Below are 20,259 nucleotides of genomic sequence, written 5' to 3' on the forward strand. Positions count from 1 at the left end.
AAATGATGGCTCTGATCTTGCTCTTCCCATTCAGCTGGCTTTTTAAGACCTGTCTCACTCTTTGGAGGTACTTGTAGATACAGACAAATAAGTAAGTTATGCAAAACGAGAGCAAAAAAAAACAGTGAGGTAGTGGTCATGGATTGCTTTATTGTCTGTTCAGAAGGACTTGGCTGTGGAGGCCAAGTCATTGAGTATGTTTAAAGTGGAGGTTGACAGTTTCCTGATTAGCCAGCGTGTCAAAGTTTACAGGGAGATGGCAGGAGAATGGTGTTGAGAGGGATAATAAAATCAGCCACGATTGAATGGTGGAGCAGACTTGAAAGGCCGAACGGTCAAATTCTGCTGCAATGTTTTATGGTCTTATAGACTAGCCTAGAGAAATAAAACACCCATTTCATTGAGTGAGACTATCACTAGAGGTTATGGGTTAAGGGTGAAAGATGGACGGTTTAAGGGGAACACGAGTGGAATGTTCTTCACTCAGAGAGTAGTGAGAGTATGGAACGAGCTGCAGTGTAAATGGTAGATGCAATTTTGATTTTGATGTTCAAGAGAAGTTTGGATAGGTAGATGGATGGGAAGAGTTTGGAGGGCAGGTCGATAGCACTAGGCAGCATAAATACTTCAGACTGCATGGGCTGAAAGGCTTGTTTCTGTGCTGTAGTGTTCTATGACACTATTACTATATGATACTCAGGTGAACTGATGCTGAAACAAGTCACAGCTAGATTACAAGTCACACAAATGAAGATTCCTCTGCCCTCTGTCATTTCCATCCTTTCTACGTGTGTTACAGTTCTTCAAACCGTAGTAGTCTACACCCATTCTAGAGCAAAGTATTCAATGTCAAACATTAAATCCACTTCTCGATGTCTGCAGCCTGACCTGCTGAGTATTCCCAGTATTTTCCATTTTTCTCCGGTACTTGCATTATTTTGCTTTAGGGTCACATCTTAAGCTGCACTGACTGTCTTTTAAACTTACTCTCAACTTTCTTACATTAGCTCTTCCTGCTCTACCACATTTAATCGTTTGTCCACAAACTCTTCTGGAGGCCGATCCTACAGGGTCCACTGAAATCTCATCCAATCTTATTTTCCCAGTTGCACTCTTTAGATTAAAACTAACTAAAAAATCATCTTTGTTCATCTTTGCTTCATGTAGTTCTCTTTCTCAATCCACCAGCTCTATGTTTTTCCCTTTTCCAGCAAAATCCTGCTCAAGATTTTCAAATAGCTTCAGAGTACCATCTTCCAACTATTTCTTGCTTACCAAGTGATTTAGGCAATGTATTCTTAAAATTTTTAATTGAATAATGTTGTTGCTTCCAGTATGATGGAATTGCAAAATTATTTTAATTGAAGAACTCTAATAACCACCTCTGAATTCCAATGTAGACCCATAAGCTTCAAATAATGTGCTAAGCAATGTCCTGAATGTAAGTAAAGTTTTCAGTGGAGAGGGAGCAACCAAAATGGTTGCTGGTACATTGGTGCTGTATCCATATGGCTACCCATAGAATGTACTAGAATTTCAATGCCACGGAGTTAAGGCAAATGAAGAATTCAGCCATAAGTTCAGATCCAAATTTATTAAATGACTGAACTTGCTTCAAGGCCAAAAGAGCTACCTCAGTTCCTAGATTTCACCAATTCAGTGGCATTTCCTGATTAAGGGTCTCAGCTTGAAATATCGATTGTTGATTTCCCTCCATAGATGCTGTCTAACCTGCTCAGTTCCTCCAGCATTTTGGGTGTGTTGCTCAAGATTTCTAGCATCTGCCATTTATTAGGAAATCAGGAGTATTCGTTTCTTTCTTTGAATGTTCTCTATGAATACATAATGTTTCGCTATCCAACTTATTTAACTAAGCTGTTACAACTCAAACTAACATTTTTAATTCAGCCAGTTTTCATAAAGTTCATGGGTAGAAATCAAGGATTCCATTTCAAAATTTGATCTTATCCATTTAAGAAAGATTAATATTTCACTAAGATATTACCAAATTGGCAAATGCAATCCATACAAAAACTGCCATTCTACAAAAAAAAACACAAAATATATTGGAAATACTCAGAAACCATCTTGAAAAAATGGCAAGGACGTCAAAGTAGGAATGGGAAAGATAATTAAAGTTACAGACAATGTAAAGCTCTGAATCACAGCTGTCTACTGAGTTAACAGGATGGGAAAGATGACAAAATGTGGTAGACAAAGCAGTTACCTCAACAATGTTCACTTTCCCTGGCGTACGACAGATCTATGCTTTGAGATTCAAGACCAATTGGAAATAATGAAGACCAATTCTTTTTCATCTGGATAGAGTTGCTCAAAAATCCTTGCCCACCACATTGAAATTTAGTTTCCTTAAAATATGTGGCCCATATAATGTATACTGAGACTAGTTTTAGAAGGCTGGCCACAGACAAGATTGCACTTTAACTACATAGATGGAAGGAGCTTGGACCAGGGACCTTTTGACATTTGCAGTAGTCTGGCATGTAGGTAGGTGTGGGAAGTGAGTAGGGAAGGAAGAAAGGGGAGATCTTGGCACTTCTGTTGGCATTGTAGAGTTGGGATTAGGATTAGGAAGGACAGAGATCATGGCGTTAAGCACAGTGATGTCAGTGGGTAGAAGTGTTCAGGAACAGAAATGGGCGTGTTGATGTAGGTTGTTTATGGGACAGGTGCATAAAGGAGGGATTATGGGGATCTGTATTACAGAGCTACACACTCAAAACGCTGGAGGAGCTCAGTAGGCAAGGCAGCATCTATGGAAAAAAGTACAGTCGACTGTACTTTTCTGCATAGATGCTGCCTGATTTGCTGAGTTCCTCCAGTATTTTAAGTGTGTTGCTCTGATTTGCGGCACCTGCAGACCTTCTCTTGTTTGTGATTTAGATTACAGAGCCTTTGGCTGGTTGAAGAATGGGAGTGCATTAATTTAATCTGGAGAGTATTTAACTAAATTTGCAGTTCTCCTACATTAGGAATATGGGATTCAGAATTAGTGCACGATGAATGATGTCCTCGTGGTGACGTGGTCCAATCATCTTTAATGCTCCAATCTCTGACTGGCATGATTTAACTTATAATGGGTCACAAATGTAATTAACTCCACTCTAAATTGAGTTTTAAAGGCATAGTACTGAAAATAACAACGGTATGCAATCCAATCACTCAGCAAGTGTTTGGTAGAAGGATTTTAAATATCTGGTCTCCCACAAAAATGGACTTGCAATCATTCACATATAAAATTTTGCCATACCCAATTTAGACTCGAGGTTTAGTACATGCATTTACAATAGATGAAGAATACACACACAGACATACATACACACACACACACACACACTACCTCTTGCAATGCAAATAATATTGCATCAATGTACAAAATACCATAGCTTAATTTCAAACACAGATTTATTCAATCGGTGCACAAAGCTCAGTTTTAACCGATAATTTCACACCACCAAGAGAATTGGTCACTTGAATCAAAGCAAATATAACTGCTAAACTCTTCAGTGTCTCAGGTCATTGACATATCTGGAATAGGAAGGCTGTTTAACCTCTTCTCTTTTTTGGACAGAAGCATTTTAGCTTACCCAAGAATCTTATGATGGGTTTCAGTATAATTTTATGTGCTCAGCCATCTTATTATAAATCACTGTAACAGTGAGGCAAGGATTGTACTGTTTTTCATAAAGATCTACTTCAGAGTTAACACGTAAGTGGTTTTATTGCAATAAATTATTATTTGGGGAGAACAAATGGCAATGAACCCTCCTGATCATATAAAGAATATTGTCCATCAAATTGTGTGAGAGTTTATAAAGAGGTGGAAGCCACCCCTACAGACAGAAAAAAAAAATCATTTGAACAAGATGAACAAAAAGTAAGCTCACCTACCATGAAATCACTTGGTTGTATCCATACTGGAAGTCTCTTTCCTGGCTTTTCCGGACAGGATATACCAACTGGTTCTCATGAAAGTATAGGACCTTTTTCAATTTGGCAAGGTCAGATCGGAGAGCAACCAGTTCAGCCAGGTTAAGGACCGAGCTTGTGAACAGGACCCTACAAAACAAGGACAGCAGTGTTTGCAAATATTGAGCATGTTCTGTGGGATATCCATCACTCCCTTCCCCCATACCAAAGCAGAGAGAGAAAAAAACCCTGCAGGGACACATCAGAAGCTGAACATTAATACCATGTAGCTGCACTGCAAGTTTTGATCTTTTAAGGCAACTGCTATGAACTCCAACTAAAAAGAGTCGGCGTCGGATTGGTCTTTTGAGTTCTGTTACTGTAAGCCACAGCACAAAAAAAGGAGATGATAGATTTCACTGAAAGAGGCAAGGAAAGCAATGGCTGAAGGACGAGTGGAACAAAGATAAGACTGAATTGGGAATACTTAGGATTGCTGGACTCATTAAAATTTCCTATTTCTTGTTGAATCTTGTTATGGAATGACACAGTACTGTTTTATGACTAATGCAGATATCCACAATTAGGTTTTTTTCTGCCAAACTATATAACAAACTGCTGACTAATGACTCCTGCCATCACCCCCCCCCCCCACCCTCAACACAAAAATACACACACATGCTCACACGACTAGAAAGTTGCTATTTTATTTATTTATTGAGATACAGGGGAGAATAGGCCTTTCTGCCCTTAAAGCCACGCTGCCCAGAAAGCCCCCAAATTAATCCTAATTAAACCAATTAACATACCAACCATTATGCCTTTGGACTGTTGGAGGAAACTGGAACACTCGGAGGAAAAATGCACGGTCAAGGGTACAAACTCTTTACAGGCAGTGGTGGGAATTGAACCCCAGTTGCTCCTACTGTAAAGCGTTGTGCAAACCACTACGCCATCATGCCACCCTCTAAAGTTATTTGGTCACAGTAACTTGGAAAGATAACTGCAATGATCAACCTCTGGAAATATTTTCACAAATAAAAACATAATGCTCTCTTCCACAAATTAATTGTTAAGACTTTTTTTTAAAGCAATGATACTAAAATGACTACTTAGAGATGGAGGCATTGAAAACAAACATTTCACATTTGCTACGTCCTTGGCCACAATATGGGAACCCCACATTCTCATCTCTTTTGTTTACAACTTCAACATTTCCAATAGGGTCAAATCACTGCCGTAACTCTCATCTAACAAAGTATCTTTTTTTAAAAATCATATAATCTATAAAGGTATCACCTTTAAAAACTGACTGTCAAAATCACTAATAATTTATCTTACACCCGTGAATACAGAACATCTTCAGAGACAACTATTAAAGTTCCTGATCTATATCTCTGCCACATTCAAGTTCTCACCATTTACAAGAGAAAACAGAGCCCTCAAAAAAATCCCACGCTGTCACAGGGAGAACGTACAAATTCCTTACAGGCAGGTGCTAACGACTGCACTACCATGCCCCCCCTTATGGTTTGTTAGAATGAAGAGCAAAGCTGACAAGTTTAGAAAACCTTGGCGGATGAGAGATGAGGCTCTGGTCAGGAAAAAGGGGCATGAATCATCTTTAGTTAGTAGAGATAAAATTAATACCATGATGATTATAAAAATTGTAGGAGTACACTCGAGGGAAGTCAAGAGGGCAAAACAAGGACATAAGATGGATCTGGCGGCCAGGTAGCTGTTGTGTACATGGACTCAACCAAGGTCTTTGACAAGATCCTGCATTGTAGGCTTATCTAGGAGGTTAGATCACATGAAGTTGAAGGAAAACCAGCTAAGAGGATACATAACTGGCTCAATGGTGGGAAGCAGGGGATATGTATATAGAATATGTGGCAAAGAAAGAGGTTGAGATAGGAACAATAACAATAAAAGTCACTTGGGCAGATACCTGGACAAGGAATGTTTAAATGCATAAGGACCATTTGCAGGCAACTGGGACGAGCTTAAATGGACATCTCGGTCAGCAGGGACTAGACAGGCTGAAGGACCTGAGTTCATGGTATATTACTCTGTCTATGATTGGAGAAAAGCTCAATTTAAAACCAAGAGCAAAGAAATATCAAAACATGTTAAAGGCTTGTACTAAATTATTTATCAGTATGTATGCTGCTAATTCAAAAAAAATGTTGCTTTTGGGTTTCAGATGTTGTTAGGATATTGATCAAAAGACTGTATTCTAATGTGCTGATCTCTGCTTCACGATTTCTCAGCATTAACATTATTTTTGGATCAAGCTTCGTAATTTTCTTTTCCTTAAGTTAAGATGACATATTGACAAACATCACAGAATGAAGAAGAATGAGGGGTGACTTCATTGAAACCTATCGAATGTTGAAAGGCCTCAGTAAAGTGGATATGGAGAGGATGTTTCCTATGATGGGGGAGTCTAAGACCAGAGGACACAACCTTAGAATAGAAGGGTGTCTATTTAGAACTAAGATGAGGAGGAACATCTTTAGCCAGAGTAGTGAATCTGTGGAATCTGTTGCCTGTGGAGGCCAAGACATTGGTAATATTTAAGACAGAGGTGGATAGATTCTTCAATAGTCAGGGCATGAAGGGATACTCGGTGAAGGGAGGAGATTGGGGCTGAGAGGGAAATGGATCAGCCATGATGAAATGGTGGAACAGACTCAATGAGCCAAATAGCTTACTTCTGCTCCTATATGTTACGGTCTTCTATTTGGTCTGAAAGAATATTCTGTTTGTGTACTCTGGATAAAAAATGTTAACACACAAGATTCTATATACTTATTCATTATAACACAGAATAAGTTTATTTATTCCATTCAGTCATGTTGAGCCCCAATAAAACAAACACATTCCCCTGCCCCTTATTTGCCTTATAAAACCAACTTCCTTTTGCTTCTTTTTTCCCTTTTTATACCAAAGGATCCCTCTTTTTTTTTAGAACAATAATCACTTAGCATATCAACATATCCTTCTGATGTGAAGAAACCACAGACCTTGGCAGAATTGTACAATATGGTGGGTAGAACATGCAGACTCCACAAAGACAGCACTCTAGTTCATGACTGAATGCATGTCTCTGTAATTATGAAGCAATAGCACTAACTGTGCTTTACTCTGCAGCCTATCACTCAAAACATCACATAAATACATCAGAGTTCCCTCGGTGTAGGCTAAACTGCTGCAAAATGGCTTACAACTGGAGTATCTGTTTCTGTTCTTATGAAGTTTAATATCTAATACATCCCTTATCTGGAGTATTGAAATTTTCTTTTTAGAATTTTTAGAATTTTATTTCTTACATCCACCTCACAACACGAGGGAGGAAAACTCTTTATGTTGCATCTCCGTCGCTATGTGCAAGCAATAATGAAGGGAGGATATTGCCCAAGCACTAAGATTGTGCAAAGAATTCTTTTGTATTCATGTATGAAGAGTCAGACATGATGTGCAGTCAGATATCCAATCAGATGAATGTGTATTGATAAATCTGATGGCCTGGTGAAAGAAGCTGTCCTGGCCTTAATTCTGCTGTACCATTTGACAGATGAAAACAGCTGAAACAGCTTGTGGTTGAGGTGACTGGTCTGATGATCCTCCAGACCCTTTTTAAGCACCTGCTGCTACAAGTGTCCTGAAGAGAGGAAAGTTCACATCCACAGCACTCTCTACAGTGCCCCACAACGGAGGCTAGTGCAGTTCCCATACCAGGCAGTGACACAGCCAGTCAGGATGCTCTCGATGGTGCCCCTGTCGAAAGTCCTGAGGATAATGGGACTTGTGACAAACTTCTTCAGCTGTCTGAGGTGAAACGGGCTCTGGTGTGCTTTTCTCACCACATAGCCGGTATGTATGGACCAGATTTCTTAAGGTTGCTATAGTCTGGGGTAGTAATGGGGACAAGCTCTCACTTCCTATTAAATGCCCTCAATAGCATGGCCTCAAATAGCCTCTGACAACTAAGTACAGCTCCTGGCTTTCATGTGTGGCTTGGCAGAACCATTTCTACTAACAGGAGAAGGGGCAAAGGCAGGTTACAGATGCCTCAAAACCCGACACTTTGAACAGATCGGGGGGGGGGGGGGTCATCAGCTATGGATGGCAATTCATCTAAGAGAAGGAAAACTCTGATCTCAAACCCCCATTGTCTTGCAACTATACCCATTTACGCGGATGTCTTTGGGAGTAAACCCTGAAGGAAAAATCTGGAGCTGGAGTCCCTAAGGCAATCCTTTATTGAGCTCAATGCTGACTGGCAACTCTTGAAATGCTGCTGATGCCAGTTTTTGGTTTTCCTTTGGGTCCATTAGAAGTGTGGAAAGGGGGAGCTTGATACATAGGTAATAGCTTGCTCTCCATATTGTGTTGCCCAAGCTTGTGTTTCTAGATAGCTAGTAGCCATGATCGACCCTAACTGATGGCGACCTCACATCTGTACACCTGATCCCTGTTGAATGCATTGTCATAACATGTATTTTCCTAAAACATGACTTACTTAAAATACATTAAAGCTTCAAAAGTATAGTTATTATCAAAGTATGTATGCAGTATATAACTCTGAGATTCATCTTCTCCGGAGAGCCACGAAACAAAGAAAAACACGGAAACCATTCAAAAAGAGAGAAAAAAAAAATCAATCCCACCCCCCATACACACATGAAAGAAAAATAAAACATGCAAACGGCAACAAGAACATCAAACCCCTCTCCACCTCGCGCAAAAGGAACTAACAAATTGTGCAAACTGCATCAAGACCGGCAAGAACACAGAATATAAAAATATAAAACATAGAAATTGAAAAAGTCCAATATGAACTGCAGTCCATCTGTAAGTCGCAGAAATTTAGAAACATCCTCAGACAGCACCGAGGGAGAAAGAAAAACACCACTCAAATGCAGAGGCCTTCCGTTGGGAGCAATGAGCAAGAGATCCATCACACACAGACACCTTATAGTTAAAAATATAATAGATGAAAAACAAATAAAGCAATCCTGGCCAACCAATATCAGCCAGCCTTTATTATCTTCTTCCCATTCTGGCTCATCAAAATATCAGTGTAAATCTTCATTCTTTCCCCTCAGAAATTGGCAACTTCTCACTAAATTCATCCACAACATTCACCTCAATCACTCCCTGTGGTTTCAGGTTCCACAATCAGGCCACTTCTTGGTCAGAAAAGTTTCTGTTAAATGCTCCATTTACATTGATAGTCCCAAGTTTTATTACCATTCCGAACTCCCAACATTTGCTCTGCGAACACTATCAAAATACTCATAATTTGAACACAACTCAGGCTTTTAATAAAAAAATAAAGAAATTCACGAAGGTGATCCTTTCCTAATGAGTGTGATGTTAAATGTTTGATACAGTCTTTGAAAACTGCATTACATCCCATTTAGTGCTTCTATAATTTGGCACTAAGCCTGTACAGAAGTTCTCCAAGGGTGGTCTATACTACCTTAGATACATGTTTAACAAAACATCACTTTTCCTTTTAATCCCTCAAAAAAATAATGACAATGACTTGTTTGCTAGTTTAATGATATTATTAAACTGTCATATTCAGTACTTTTTAAAAAGGTCAATTAATAAAAGTTGAAATTCTTCCACTTAAGAATCTTTTTGCAGATCTCTATCTATTAGTGTTTAATAAGCTGTCATCTTAAAATTATTTTGGTTCCTGGTCCAGGACAGCTGCCGAGTTGGAGAGACCAGGTTTACTTCTCTAAACTGAGGATAAAAATCTTTCTAAAGTTGTTTTACAACTGCAGGTGTACAGCTATGCTTCTTTCTAACATACGATTCAGTAATTCCTTCTTGACCATTCGCTATCAGTGTTGCAGAAACAAACAAAAAAAAGTTAGTATTCTTTGATAATTGATAATAAAGTGGAGAAACTGAAATTCTGAAGCTGTAAGAGATTAAAAGATCACATGACATTCATTAAGTAATATTTACTATTGTAGACACAAGGGTCTTTAACTGCAGTAACAGACACAATGTGGGAAGAACAGTACCTGTGATGAGAAATGAATTGCTGATACTTTCAGTGGAGATTCTGAATCAGGACTAAATGCAGAGGGAAGATTTCCAGTATACAGAGGAGGAGGGTGAAGAGCAGCAGGCAGATTGAGTCCAGTGGAGGAAAGGGCTCAGTGCTTTTGACAGATAGAGGCAGGTGGACGTAGATAAGGCACAAGAGCTGGTTGAAGCCAGGCGGCTGTTCGAAAGGGTGAAGGAGGAGACACCTGGTGGAACACAAGGACAACCAGTGATGATTTCTGATTAATTAGGGAAGGAGATGAAGGGGAGCATTAGGAAGTAATGAAGGGCAGGTGGTATCAGATGGGGAGAAGATTGGGTGGGTGAAATGTGTAGCCAGCAATTTGGATGAAATCAGGAAGTGGAATGAGGATATGGAAATAAAGCAAAAGGGGATGGGAGGGAATGAACAAAAGAGAGTTCCATCTGCTTCTCATACCTTGTCTGTTTCCGCCCATCACACATCTACCTGTTTTCCAACTCCACCTCTTCCTCTCCTTCACCTGGGTCTATCTGCCCATTATTCTTCACCTTCCTTAATCATCTACTGCCCACCAACAGCACCCTCCCCCATCTTCCCGATCACGCTTACCTCTTCCTCTCTCTCGCTCCACCCAGTCCTGATGCAAGGTCTCACGCTGGGTACCCCCAAACAACACAGAAGCTGTTCAACAAGCTAGGTTTTTTGTTCAATCATTCACGACTAGCAGACACAACTCAAGTGGCCTATCTCTGTCACCTAGACAAGATAGATTCCAGATACGAACAATTTCAGAAGGAACAGTATTTCGAGCACTACTATTAGGCAAGGAGACAAAAGAGGAAACTACTGAGATTGTGCCTTTCCTTAAACTTCATTAACAATTGTAAGAAAGAGTACATGCAGTATTCAAACAAGAACTGGTTTGGATTTGGTTGGATTCCTCAAATGCTGAACAGCGAATTGCCAAATTATAAAGGGTGCCTTTGCCACAAAATTTTCAAAGGCTCAGAAGAGGAAAGAAAAGCTTTTACTCCAATCAGTGTTGAAGAGTATCCAAAACTAAAACTCTGTTCATCTAGCCTGAGATTCAATTCAATCTGGTCTTCGTTGGTGGCAAAGAATAAATGGCTCTGAAGACAATCATGAATCTCCCAAAGAAAACAAAAACTACACTGTGCTGTTGAAAGAAGATCAAAGCTGATAACAACTCAAACTTAAATGACTTTAAAATAAATCTACTTTATGACATCCATTATCTTAAATATTCTATTGCTAAAGATTTAGCAAAATAAAGATATGGAAATAAATGTCTGATATTGAAAGACTTCTGCTACATAGTTGATTGTGCTGTAACTTTTTTGTCCCACCTTGATGGAAATCTGACCAATTGTGCTTTACTGACCTATGCTTTGACAAGTTAAAGTGGTTAACTGGAATTTTGAAAATAACTGCGCATTGGAATTGGACGGAGTCAATAAAGAACTGTGATGCCAATTTCCTGAACTCCAGTTTTCTGCATCCTCATGTTCCTTCAAATTGTGAACCTCATCTAAAAGCAGATAGCATGTATCGCACAAAGAAAAAGAAACTACAAATCCTGTGACTGCCTGACAAAATAAATTGAAATTATACATACGACAACAAAGTGTTTTAAGAAGTGGAATTTAAAGACCTGTCTATCAATGGCAGAAGAGTGTTTACTAATAGTTCATAAAGGTGCATGTGCACATTTTTCTTCAAAATATGGAAGTTTCTTTACACAGAGTGGTATGATCTCCAACAAATCAATAATCTTTTAACAGATCAGGACAAATAGAGGGAGTGGTACATGTCATTATTAGAGCCAAAGGACAAAGCAAATCAGCTCTGACCATTTGAACATGCATTTAACAAACATGAGAAGGTCTGCAGATGCTTGAAATCCAAAGCATCCCATAAAATGCTGGATGAACTCAGCAGGTTAGACTGCATCTATGGAAATTAATAAATCCTGAAGAAGGATCTCGGCCCGAATCCTCCACTATTAATTCATTTCCATAGATGCTGGCTGACCTGCTGAGTTCATCTAGCATCTTGTGTGTGGTGCTTTAAAGCAAATCTATTTTGACTATGTGAACATACGTTTAGCATAAACACTCAAAATTCTGCAGATGCTGGAAATACAAAGCAACGCACACAAAATGCTGGAGGAACTCGGCAGGTCAGGCAACATCTACGGAAATGAATAAACAGCCAACATTTTGGGCTAAGACCCTTCAACAGGACTTAAAGTTTTAAAAGCAGTGAAATATTTGAATAAAGGCTCAGGTGACACAGAATGCTTTTGTATCAGGGGCTCTCAATCTTTGTTATGCCATGGAACCTTACCAATAAACAAGGAATCCATGGACCCCAGGTTGGGAACCCCACTTTTCAATCTAATTAAGCCCTTGGAGACTCCATTGGTCCCTTTGTTGAATTCTTACCAGATGCTCCGAACCCCCCCCCCCCCCCGAAAATAAACAGAAATTACATTTTTGTGTAGGCATTGAAATGATCTTTTTTCCAGATGGTCATTTATAAATAAAATTAATATTTTTATAGAATTCTATGGTTGGCAGCAATAATTGACACCTGCTCTTAATTTTCTAACATTAAAGGCAGCCTTAACTTCCCATGAAATTATAAATAAATTTGCTGAAAATAACTGAAATTGTCCTCTGTGAACAAGGACCCCAGGCACAACAAATAATTTCATATGAGAGTTACTGGATCCGCAGTATTCTTACTTGCTCATGGAATTACAAATACTTTGGGGACAGGATCGAAGTAAGCTGCGGAGAGTTGTAAACTTAATCAGCTCCAACATGAGCACTAGCCTGTAGTATCCAGGACATCTTCAAGGAACAATGCCTCAAAAAGGCGGCGTCCATCATTAGGGACCCCCTTCACTCAGGTCATGCCTGGTTTTCATTGCTACCATCAGGGAGGAGATCCGGGAGCCTTAAGGGAGTCACTCAGCAATTCAGGAACAGCTTCTTCCCCTCTGCCATCCGATTTCTGAATGGACATTGAACTCATGAACACTACCTCATAAGTTCTTAATTTCTATCTTTTGCAATGCTTAGTTAATTTACCTAATATACATATACTTTCTCTGTTATTATGTATTGCATTGTACTTCTGACACAAAGTCAACAAATGTCATGACACGTGCCAGTGATATTAAACCTGATTCTGATTCATTCTACCATAGGAAGTCAAGCTTTGATCATTTAAAGCATTAATGTGGTATCACTTAAGTAAAGACAAAGAAGTACTCCTCATATTTGAGCAGCTTAATTTATTCATCCTTTATCTTGAAAGGGGACATCTAAATCTACATCAACAGAAAAGAACCATTAAAAAAAAGTCAAAATATAAAATTATTTTTGTAAGAATGACAGTTCAGTGATCATGTGCTCTGTACCCTATGCTTTATATTAGTATCCTAAAAGGAACATAGTGTGCAGACACAAAGTCTCTCCAATTAGGTCAAATTATCCTAATTTTACTGTATCAAATAAATTCTCTGAAGTTTCAATAAATTTAATTTGGTAATTTAGGCTAACAATTTTAAGAAAATATTTAACTGATTGACTTGGAAATCCATGGGATTCGCTAAACAGTACCAATGCAAAACAGATGATGACAGGAAACTGGAGTGAATATAACAAAGGGGTACTATATACATATTTACTTTGACAATGAAATAACCCTTTAATTTCTATTGCATTGCAATATCAACTCTATCAACTTGAATTTTCTCAAGTAATCACTGTACATTCACATCAAACAAACTTCTCATAAAGTAGTCAACGTCCTTAGTCACATGGATTTGGAACAGTGACAAGAATCAGCACTTCACTGTATTAATTGAGTTTAACCATCTTTAAGACACTATCCAGACCCCTGTGGCTAGGCTATGTTCCCAAACCTTTTGATGCTCCCACAAACATATACACTTTCAGTACCCCTTATCCAAAATTCCAAAATCTGAAAACTGCCGAAATCTTTTTCAGCTCTGACATCACGTCACAAATGGAAAATTCCACAAGACGCTGGGAGGTTTCCAGGCAACGTGCAGGTCTCTCTGCACCACAAACGGTTCTGAGAAGTGAGCTCATATGTAATGAACAGAAGTAAATGAAAAGTATAAACACACTGCACAAAATGAAAAATGAAGATCTCGATTGGTATGCAAAGAGTGGATTTGTCAGTGTCATTGTGAACATATGCTGTTTAATGGTATGATCATGAAACAAGCAGATATATCACGACAAACTGAAAATTGAAGGCAATTGTAAATATTCAGCAGGCTGGTTGTAGAAATGTAAGAAATGTCACAGCATTAACTTTTTTAAGATTTGTGGCCATAAAGCATCTGCTAATTATCAAGCAGCCGAGAAATTCATTGACAAGTTTGCAAAGATCGTCGCTACTGAAAAATCTAACACACTGAATGGCTGCATCAGTACATACACGTGATGTACAAGTGTAAGACAAAGACTGCTTACAGGTAGCACATGAATTCAGTCAGAAATGATGGGGATCCCAAGCTATCTCATTATATATTCCAAAAAATCCAAAATCAAAAATAATCTGAAATTTGAAACACTTCCAGCCCCAAGCATTTCCGATAAGGGGTACTCAACCTGCACCTTCTCCCTCTAACTTCGAGTTATCAGATTTAAGCTAGAAATGGAAGATGTGCAAAGTCAGAAGCAATAACTAAGTGCTTTCAAAAGTTGCACTTGCTTATTTATTTTTCCTTAATTTATCTTTCTGGCTTATTTAGTTTTTGTCTGACATTGACCAAAATCTGATAAACAAAGGGCTTTCTGTAGGAAAACTGAGAAGTTGTTCAACATTTTTCTTAAAAGTAGGTGACATGTCAATAATCCATTATCATCGTCAGCTCTCACACTTAATTATAAACATGGATATCCATATATCCATTTGTTTTATTCCCTCATACAAAATCCTATCATATGAGAATCATTTCCTTTTTCTTGTATCACACATGTAGCACTTTACATTTTCTACAATGTCTTAATAAATGTATCTCAATTGTATTACTTTAACTTTGAGCTAGAAGATTGTGTTTTATAGTCTCACTCCAAAAGGATTCAAGTCTTAGACCAGAGTAGTTCTTTGATGGAGGACCCAGACTGTTGCATTGTCACTTTTTTGGTAGAAACATAAAACTAAGAGCTGGTTTGCTGTCTGAAATAGACATAAAACATCAAGGAAAGCCAAAAGTACAAAGCACTTTAGGATATCCTGAAGTCATGTGTGGCCTCACATAAACAGAAGACAGTTCTTTGAATCTATTTCACTTTGCACATTTTTTTTTATATACAACCTTTGTCACAAAGTGGTTATCAAAATTTTGGACAGGGCCCTCTGGTATATTTCACACCACTGAAATATACCAGAATCATGTCACAACTGGACGCACCTACCATTATTTCAAATGGTGTGCCTGGAGTTCCAGACGTAAAAGGCATCACTTGTCCCTCAATAGATTCTATCAACAAAACAATGACTTATAGGAGACAGCACAACATTCTCTTCAAGATGTCTATAACAAAAATACCCAACCTGCAATATGAAACTTTGCCTTTTTAGCTTTTTATTAATATAATGGAGATCAGGAAACCAGATGGATTTTTATGACAATGCAGTAATTTCAAATTACTGGTACTAGCTTTTAAATTCCAGATTTCTTTAACTACTTAAATTTAAAACTGACTAACTGCTATAGTGGGATTCAAACTCATGTCTCTGGATTAATGACCAGACTTCCGTTAATAATCCAATAACTTTTCCAGAATGCTTATTCCCCCCATGATCAAAATGATCCAAACATTTATATTGTGTACACTTCGGCCTTGCTCTCAATATACACACCAAACAACCAATTTTACATATCCCTCCAAAGAGATCTTTCCTGTTCATTTCTTATTGTCAATTTCCAGAGCTCCTTAAAGTGATAAAACAAACAGCATGTATATTTATTGATATAACAATATTTTTCTGTGGTTTCTTTTCTACTCGATAAAGGACTCAAATCTGGGAGCTTGAATAGCAACATTTATGCATGCTCAAGCCAAATTTCTTTAATCCTCGAAAGATACCAGCCTTGATCCAAGATGCTACCTAATTCTATTCTTCAAAGAAATTGTTCATTTCCTTCTCACCTGCAGTTCCTGCAAAACTGAGCATAAAAACATCCCCTGACCAGTGTGAATTGATTCAACTTTATTTATGCAGCATGCTTCACGAACTTATCCAACATCTTGCTGACAGGTCATCCCCTAGATCAACCGGATCAGATACCAACTCATTGTATCCAAAATCTCCAGAGGAAAGAAGCATTCATCATCAAGGACCCCCACCATCCTGGCCATTTTCTCATCTTGCTGCTGCCATCAAGCAAGAGGTATAGAAGCCTTAGAGTGCACATTAACAGGTTCAGGAATAGTCATTATCCTTCAACCAACAGTCTCCTGAACCAGTGTGTATAAATTCACTCACCTCAACACCAAACTGATCTTTATAACCTATGGGCCAACTTTCAAGGATTCTACAACTCATGCTCTCAAGGCCATTTATTACTTATTATTCATTATTATTACTTATGTATGTGCACAGATTGTCTTCTTTTGCATATTGGCAGTCGGTCTGGCTTTGCATTGTACTTCTTTGTAAAGTCTGCAAGAAAATGCTTCTCAGGGTAGTATATGGTGACATACATGTACTTTGATAATGCGTTTATTTTGTACTTTGACATAATTATTTTGCAGTCAACTGGCATTATTCAAAAAAGAAATACGAAAGTAATTTTTAATAAATGTACACGAAGTTTTCAGGAGTTCATCTCGACTTTCTTTCTCATAGTGAGGGGCCAAATGAAGATTATGCATGTTTAAATTAAATTTCCACAATCAAACCGCCACACATACCTGCTTTTACAAGTTCATTCTACTGAGGTGCCTTGTATTCCTGCTAACCCTTATACTATGATGCATTAAAATCCACCTTTGGAGCAATTCTTCCAGAGGTATTTTAAAGGTCTTCTGTTTTCTGATTTACAACTCCCCCTCCAATTACAGTTACATTAATATCAACATGTTTTTAGCATCTGTTTTTAGCTGCCTTGTCTGATCACTCACAGCACAAAAACTTGCCATGATTAACTTGTTATTACCTTGGAGCCTTCTTGATAAAGGCAAAAGGCTAGAGTGTCACAGTTTCTCAGAAATATGCAGTAATGCAACTGGAGTGCAAAGGATATGCACTCAAATTTTCCTCCGATGCCATAATATTGACAAACCTTGGGAAAGAAGAGATGTCACTGAAGAATGTATATGCTCTTTTGGTGCTCCATGCTTGATGCTAATTCCCAAAAGTGCAATGAATCAGCAGTATTTTATATATTTCTCCAAGCTTCACTTTCAGCACTACAATTGCTATACAGCTCAGCATCAACTTTTGACAAACCAACCGAGATAAGTTCTTTTCATATATCTTGCTTACTCAGGCAAGGTTAGTGACTTCCCATTGAAAGAGTTCCAAACTCAACATAACAGTCATGTACCTACCTCTAAATGGTGTGCATTATGTGGGTCCTTCACTGATTTGGAATGAAAGGGATTGTTTTTGGCAACAGATTTTAGTTAATCTACAATTCCAAAGGACGACTCAGATCCCTTCCTAGAATTGTGAAAATTCTAATATCAAAATAATAATGTATACCACTACCACGCTAATGAATCTGTCTTCATCTTCCTGTCAACAGAGTTCAATAAAGTCTTTTAAGGATCTAAAGTTCAACATCAAATGACAAAAAAGCTCATGCCAAAGTCTCCATTCGGGCTCCATCAGTAGCAAAAGTAAGCTGGAGCAGACAAGTACCAAAGCCAGGATGAAACAAAGCTAAACACAAACCAAAACCATTTTTATTATCAGTAACAAGTCATAAAATTTGTTGCTCTGTGGCAGCAGTGCAGTGCAATTCATACAAGTTGTAAAAATAAATAACTTGTGCAAAAAGTAAACAACGAGCTAGCATTTGGACCACTCAGAAGTCTGATGATGAGGGGAATGGAGGAGGGGGTGAAAATTTGTCAAAGTGTTAATTGTGAGTTTTCAGGTTCCAATGATACCCAATGGTTGGTAGGTAAAGAGGGCATGCTCCAGATCGTGAGAATCTTTAATGATGGATGTTGCCTTCTTGAACACCGTCCCTTGAAGATATCAACGGTGGGGAGGATTATGCCCATGATGGAACTGGCTGCATCTACAGTCCTCTTCAGCCTCTTACAAACTTGAAGCTCCATATCAGGCTCTGATGCAACCAGTCAGAATGCTCTCCACTGTACATCTGTAGAAATTGGCAGTAGTCTTTGGTGATATACCAAATCTTTCCAAACTCCTAATGACATAAAGCTGCTCGTCTGCCTTCTTCATGACTGCATCAATGTCTTGGGCTCAGGATAGATCAACTGAGATGTTTGTGCCCTGGAGCTTGGAGCTGCTCAATGTTTCCACCAATGATCCTTCAAAAGATCTGGAGTCTTCTCCTGACTTCTCCTTCCTGAAGCCCACAATCCAAGTTCAAAGTAGATTTATTATCAAAGTAAGTATGCAGTATACAACCCTGAGATTCATCCTCTCCATAGACAGCCAAGAAACAATGAAAACCATGGAACTATGCAAAGAAAAACATCAAACCCTCCACGCGCAAAGAAACACAAATTGCCCAAACAGCAACAAGATCAGCCCACCCCCATGTGCAAAAATCTAATCGCACAAACAGCAACATGAAGCCCCTTTCAGAGTACTCTTTCAGAATTTTTAGCACCATTTAAAGATCAGCAAAAGTGATGTGATCTGCAGTTTATTATTCCCTGATTCAGGAAGTCTCAGTTATAACTATTTACCTGACACCTACCATACACTTGTATTTGAAGTTAAACGTAAAGACGAGTGTTAAGAACTTCTGTTTTAGAAGATACCCAGTAAATAAAAAAAAATAAAGCTATATGTAGATTTGACTACATATCATGGTGCCAGTTTTTTTATTTTAACATCAGCGAAAGAATTTAAAAGGTGAAAGTAAATTAAATGCACATTAACGTTATAAGTCTCATAAAACTTCACAGAATGGAAAAAATAAAGACAAAATTGCTATAAATATCCCAAATGCTGAGTTTTGTGGCTTACAATGGTTTCAAATCTATAAGCTTTGAAGCTTCAATGGAGTTCTAACTGAATTTACAAAAGCTTTCATCTGTTCTTTAAAAAATCTCTTTAATGTGGCAGATCCATGAGCCATACATACTGCTACACAATCACGTCACTGTACATCTTCAGTGTGAGAATGATTTGCATTTCCTGTACTGCTTAAGCTTTAACTAGCTTTAAGTACCACATACAAAAAAAAAATGCTGCCAAGTAATACTCCAGGCTGAATAAAAACAGATGAAAATTTTCTACAATAAAGTAAACCTGTAAATAATAAAGAAGCAGGATATTCCGCTCACTGAAGATTCCTTTGTAAGCTAAGAAAAGTGCTTTACCTGGAATCGGAAGGAAGAAAGTTGAACATTTTAACTCTATAACCACCAAAAGAATTCTGTGACTTAAAACATAAGCTGTTCTTTCCATCCTTGTTACTCAAACAGTCATAATTTCCAGCATTATGAGGTACATCTTCTGTTTTGCAGCCAAAGCTGTCCTACCATTTTGTGAAGATTCAGCAGCTCACTGTGAATCTCTGGAGAAGGGCAAAAGTTTCTGATGTAGACAAACAATGCATCCTTACAGCTTCTCCTTCCCTCAAGAGGTCAATATTTCCCATTAATCAACACGTGGATCAACTCCAAAATCCAGGTTTGCATTTGAATCAGGAAACATGACTTCTGTAGATCGCAGATACTACAGGAATATGTGGAAATATTAATAGTCAAGAATACACATCACACAGGTGACAGAGCCATTAAAACAACAAGGCATATAACATGACCACATGGCTTCCTCCTTGTATCAAAGCTAAAACTCTAGCCAATTGACTGAATTAACAGCAGAGAGCAAAGGCTGGCTGGAGTCCTGTGCTGCCAGGAAAAGATTTTCACTACTCCCACCACTTCCCCCACTTCCTCACAGCCAACCTACTGCGAGTGGTCTTCATTATCTACTGTATGCAGTCATGTAAGAGTTTTCTTTTCTGATCTCTAATTCTTGCC

General features: G+C 38.4%; 1 protein-coding gene across 3 annotated transcripts in view; it reads right to left on the reverse strand.

The window, feature by feature from the left end:
• gtdc1 (glycosyltransferase-like domain containing 1) overlaps positions 1–20,259 on the reverse strand; it is a 373,767-nt gene that overhangs the window by 239,541 nt on the left and 113,967 nt on the right. For all 3 annotated transcript variants that reach the window (XM_059970257.1, XM_059970254.1, XM_059970255.1), the window contains exon 5: positions 3,913–4,080. In XM_059970257.1, the coding sequence (XP_059826240.1) occupies positions 3,913–4,080 (168 nt within the window). The remainder of the gene's footprint in view (positions 1–3,912; positions 4,081–20,259) is intronic.

This window comes from Hypanus sabinus, chromosome 5 (genome assembly GCF_030144855.1).
Source record: "Hypanus sabinus isolate sHypSab1 chromosome 5, sHypSab1.hap1, whole genome shotgun sequence".
Lineage (NCBI taxonomy): Eukaryota > Metazoa > Chordata > Chondrichthyes > Myliobatiformes > Dasyatidae > Hypanus > Hypanus sabinus.